Here is a 5,203-nt window from a genome sequence, read left to right as displayed (position 1 = left end):
GAAATGCCTTTAGATGTTCGAGCCACTTCCAATCCGAGGAAGTATTTTAATTCTTCAAGATCTTTAATCTTAAACTCATCATGAAGAACATTTTTGATGTCTTGCACAACTTGAATATCAATGCCAGCTATTATCACATCATCCACATAAACAAGCAAAACAAGAAATGAACTTGTCGTGACTTTAGTAAACAAAAAGTAGTCACACTTAAATTGTGAAAAACCTTGCTGGAGTCCTTATAAGGACTTAGTTATCATATTAAAAATATAATTTGCTTATTGTCAAATTATTGGAAAATCTACCATATTAAACATGGAAGAGGAAAGAAGGAAGACGAGGAAAAAGGGAAGAGAAACAAAGAGGAGGATGTGTTTCCACTGTCAAAACTAGTGACATTTGAAATTTCTGTATGGGATCCTTTGAATCAAATGAATGTGGACATGGTTGGCCAGCATGTGTTTCCACTGTAAGAAAATGCTGATTAATGTATAATAATTAGAACAACTCACATAAAATTAGGTGTGCAGTACCTTAGTTAAACCCAAGAAACTAATTTTTAAGTGTTATCATTTATACCATATCCATTGGTGGCAGTGATATATTGGTAGCTAAATCATGGTTACGTGGTTCTTTTGGTAGATCCGTCGTCATTCAAATGGCTTTTTGGCACGTTTGGCTTTTTCTACAAATCACAAATTCTTTGGCTCAGAATTCAAATAGGGGCCCTACTGCTTTCCTAAAAACAGAAAGGATGCCTTTCAGGACAAAAAATAAAAATAAATAGAGGAAAGAAAGCTGCTACTGTACAACCCAGAGATGCAGTGGAATAACCTATAGATGCATTGATGAGCATCTTCCCAGTGATGGGAGTGTTATATGCAGGTAAGGTTGCTGCTGTATGATCCTCTATCGACCCTCCAATGTTGTAATGGAAATTTCATTTGTTGAAAATGATCTGTTCTTGCTGGATGAAGCATCTCCTTCACCAATTGGGCTCCTGCCTATGAAGAAACCGGGTTCTTTTGGCTGAGGCATTGAGCTCTCACTAGCCAGCATTAGACCCACAGTTGACATGTTTGGCCTGTCCTCAGGATGCTGCTGCACGCACAAAAGGCCAACATGGATACATCGTAACACTTCAGATAGAAGGCATGAGTTGTCCCCATATAGTTCATTGGTCAATTCTATAGGTCTGCCTTCTCTCCACAATCTCCATGCCTAGTGTGTCAAAAACCATTTTGTTATTCCTTGGCATACATGATGTAAAAATATGGAAATATAGCGAAACCATATTGTCATTCTTTGCCATACATTATGAAGAAAGATGGAAATAGAGTTCTCAATGCTTACATGCCCAATGAGGTTGTGGCTATGGCTTGGGTGATAAAACCCTCTATTTTTCTTTCCAGTTACTACTTCCAGCAGCAAAACGCCAAAGCTGAACACATCCGATTTTATTGAGAATAGTCCGTCAACAGCATATTCTGGTGCCATGTAACCACTGCAAGATGTTGTTGAAAACATGTCACATAATGATGAGTCGATGCCAATAATAGAGTATTATTAAGAGCACTTACTAAGTTCCAACTACTTTCTTTGTGTTTCCCACTGTATGATCACTTCCAAAAGATCTGGCCAAGCCAAAATCTGAGATCTTTGGGTTCATCTCATTATCAAGTAAAATGTTACTTGCTTTTAGATCTCTATGGATAATCCTCAATCGGGAATCTTGATGAAGATACAGAAGCCCCCGAGCAATTCCACAAATAATATTGAAACGCTTATACCAATCTAATAGTTTCCCTCTTGTTTCATCTGCCAAATTTATTCAACTCAATTAAATGTCCTCCTTTAATTCTTAAACCAAGATACGAAGCTATTATATCACTACAAAATGGTAGCACAGATAAAAAATCAATTAATTAGGTTTTGAAAGAACCAAACCAAAAATAAAGAAGTCCAAGCTTTTATTAGACATGTATTCATAAATCAACATCCTTTCTGCTCTGACAATGCAAAAACCAAGGAGCTTTACAAGGTTTCGGTGCTGAAGCTTTGAAATTAGTATAACTTCATTTTTGAACTCATTCAATCCCTGTCCAGAGTCTACAGAAAGCCGCTTAACAGCAATTTCTTGGCCATCCTGCAGCGTGCCCTGCATATCACAGTTCATAAGAATGCCATGTTTAATTATAAGATGAACGCTACTTGTTACTTCATGGTCATCTAGCAGTCGCATATTTACCTTGTACACAGGTCCAAAACCACCTTCTCCAAGCTTGTTCTTATCTGAGAAGTTATCAGTGGCATCAATTATTGTGGCCATGCTGAATGATGGTAGATCCAGGCCTTCCTCTTGCTCTTCATTATCATGAAATATTCAAAAGAGGATTCACATTATTTATTTGTCAGACATAAAGTGAGGATTTGGAATTGCAAAATTTTGATTTGATTTATTGATCTGAAATTTTAATTTGTAAAACATCGACTTGTTTGGAGGTATGGATTTTGGGCCTTACATTTGGATTTGGATGGATTTGGATAAAATTCAGTGCAATTTTTTATTTCATTTTATCCAAGTCCGCACACACCCAAATTCAGGTCTCTCCCTAACATAAGGTGAATTTTTTCCTGAAGTTTAAAACCAGTATACTGATTGGGCTGACCCATCATTATACTAGCCAGTGCCACAGAGGAATATAAGACTGAAATTCCTAGATAATTCCTAATCCCTTAATCTATCATTTTTGCATTTTGTACCCAAAACAATTGCAGAACAGTCAATTCCTAAGAACTAAACTATTCATTCTCTGGCTGCCAGATGGACTAACCTTAAGTTTTCTGCAGTTTTGTCCAGTGCATGCAATGTGCAATATTGTCAAGCATGTTGAATTTGTTTTTGATTTCTTCAGTTCAAACAGGACTTTTAATTTTACAAACATTATGTAGAATGTCTCATTTTAACATTCTACTAAAAATTTTATTGCAGTAATCATCATCACCCTTCCTATCTTGGAGAACTAAAGTATCAATGGTTCTTCAGCCAATGTTTTCTAAATATTTAAGAAGTTCCTGGATGGAGGTGAGCTCCCTGGACAAATTTACCTTTCATGTTTGTTCTGCATTTGCAAATAAAATAGCTGGCTATAAGCAGGACAGAAATGAGTACAACGGCAGCTACAATTACAACCGCAATATGACGCTGAGGTCCATTTTCACCACCTTCATGGACAAAATCAGAAAAGCAGACACTTGAGTGCAGCAAGAAGAAATGAAAACAAACTATAGAAAAAGATTGATTTCACATCATGTTAACTGGAAACAAGATAAACAATATATTCATGTAAGAGACAAGTGGAGTTGGATGATTCAACTTCTGTAGCCATGCCTATGAGAATCAGAATACAGGAAACACATACCAATATCTGAAGCAGCCATTCGAATGTAGAGCACCTGTCCCCCATCCGAAAGCTGCCGAATATCAATAAGATCACCAAACCACATGGCACAGCCGCTGCCTCCTCCCCTAATGTCCGAGTTTGCATAAGCCATACAAGAACAACTGACCAAGCATTTGGCCTTGCATTCCTTAAGGTTCATACTGGTGTTCACCCAAGTATGTGTAGTATCCGGCAATTTCAACCCTTCAAATTTGGCAAACCCATCTTCATTCCCGCAGTTCAATGGCGTATTCCGCACGCACCCACTCGACCAGTCCATCAAATTCCATTGCTCCTCTGAATTAGGTCTGAACCCTTTCAAGCACATACAAACTGGGGACTCATTAATGATGCAAATTCCATAGGCACCACACAAGCCATATCTGTCGCAGTAATCTCTTGGTACCGATCCATAAAGCTTCCAAGTTTTTATAGCTTCAATCCATACAAAGCGCTGGCGACGGGGGAAATCAGTTTGGTTCAGCACAACCCTTGAGATCACAGACTTGTTCTTGAGCTCGTACGTATAGAACACTTCCTCTCTGTTGGACACAAACTTGTAGCTGAAAACTGGATTCAGCCTTAGCTCCGGGGCACCACTGTAACGGAGGCCATTCCACGGCCCACCCCGGAAATACTTTGTAGAACCCTTCAGCATAACACTCTCAGGATACCCATCAAGTTCTATCTCGAAACAAAGGTCCCCCGGCGACGGATCATCCGCAGTCTTCCAGGCCACGAGGCGCCGGTTGAGACCAGTCTTCAAGTCCCACCCGAGCTTCATCCCCGGGAGCAATGTGTCCGATGGATAGTCGAAGCTTTGCCACAAATAGCTTTCTGGGTCACTGTCTTTCTCATCTTTCAAGACAAAATTTCCTGAATCCAAGAGCTTGGCAATTGGATTCCGGGCTTCCTTGGACGACCTGGACGACCAAACAACACCCCCATCAGACTGATTGAGAAGAACAAGGCCGCCGGTGCCATTAATCTTCAACGCGCCGGAGGAGCCGTTGATTGGCCTCTCACGGTTTGCAACCCACACAACAGTTTTAACTGGGATGTTCTTGTACCATATCCCCAAGTAACGGTTCCCAGAGTCGCCTGGACTGAAGAATCCCAGTTCGAAACTTCCTTCACTGGACACCAAGGTCTTGCCATCGGTCAGTGATTCGTATTTACTAATTGTGTCAGCTGCAGCGGAGATCTGGGAGAGGAAGAGTAGAACATTAGTACTCAAAAACATAAAACAGAGGAATAAGTTCATTGACTATACTTGTTTATCTCTCCCTCTCCGTGCCCAGTGAACATTGTTGTCCCCCCGCCAAGGTTTTATCGTTCTACCAAAAACAATGATGTGAACTGCCAAATGCCAACCTTTACGAGAAGTACATTTGGGGTTGAAAATTCCGTCGCCAGCGCACTGCAGATTATAGATATCAAGTCCCGCTGTTTTCACTTTTCTTCAATTCACTTGACGTTGATGTGAATTGGTAGAGAGAGGGAGGAGTCGTGAAGGAAGCAAATTTTACTTGAGAGAAGAAAATTGATAGACGGGGGGCGGTGTGTGCAGTGCATGTGGGAGAGAAGTTTTGATTATAAAATCTGTGGGTTGAGTTCGTAGCATATTACGATGTATCACTGATTGGTAATTACAGTACATTCCAACACAAGAGCTGGCTGACATATTAAATTAACCAACAGGCTTTTGTTTAATTAAAAGCCAAAACATATGGGTGGTGCTTTTTATTTTATTCAGCATCTCA

The 5,203-nt window shown here is 39.9% G+C and overlaps 1 protein-coding gene across 1 annotated transcript; it reads right to left on the bottom strand.

Annotated features, from left to right (window-relative positions):
• Nucleotides 1–535: 535 nt before the first annotated feature.
• LOC131151843 (G-type lectin S-receptor-like serine/threonine-protein kinase At4g27290) lies at nucleotides 536–4,937 on the bottom strand. Its single transcript, XM_058103295.1, has 7 exons — nucleotides 3,420–4,937; nucleotides 3,106–3,222; nucleotides 2,246–2,361; nucleotides 1,945–2,155; nucleotides 1,578–1,815; nucleotides 1,351–1,501; nucleotides 536–1,218 (listed from the first exon to the last, which is right to left on the bottom strand). The coding sequence occupies exons 1-7, from the start codon at nucleotides 4,702–4,704 to the stop codon at nucleotides 907–909; spliced, it is 2,430 nt and encodes an 809-aa protein (XP_057959278.1). The 5' UTR covers nucleotides 4,705–4,937; the 3' UTR covers nucleotides 536–906.
• Nucleotides 4,938–5,203: the final 266 nt, after the last annotated feature.

Source organism: Malania oleifera, chromosome 1, assembly GCF_029873635.1.
Source record: "Malania oleifera isolate guangnan ecotype guangnan chromosome 1, ASM2987363v1, whole genome shotgun sequence".
Lineage (NCBI taxonomy): Eukaryota > Viridiplantae > Streptophyta > Magnoliopsida > Santalales > Ximeniaceae > Malania > Malania oleifera.
The sequence above is the reverse complement of the archived record's forward strand: the minus strand, read 5'-3'. Positions and strand labels throughout refer to the sequence as shown.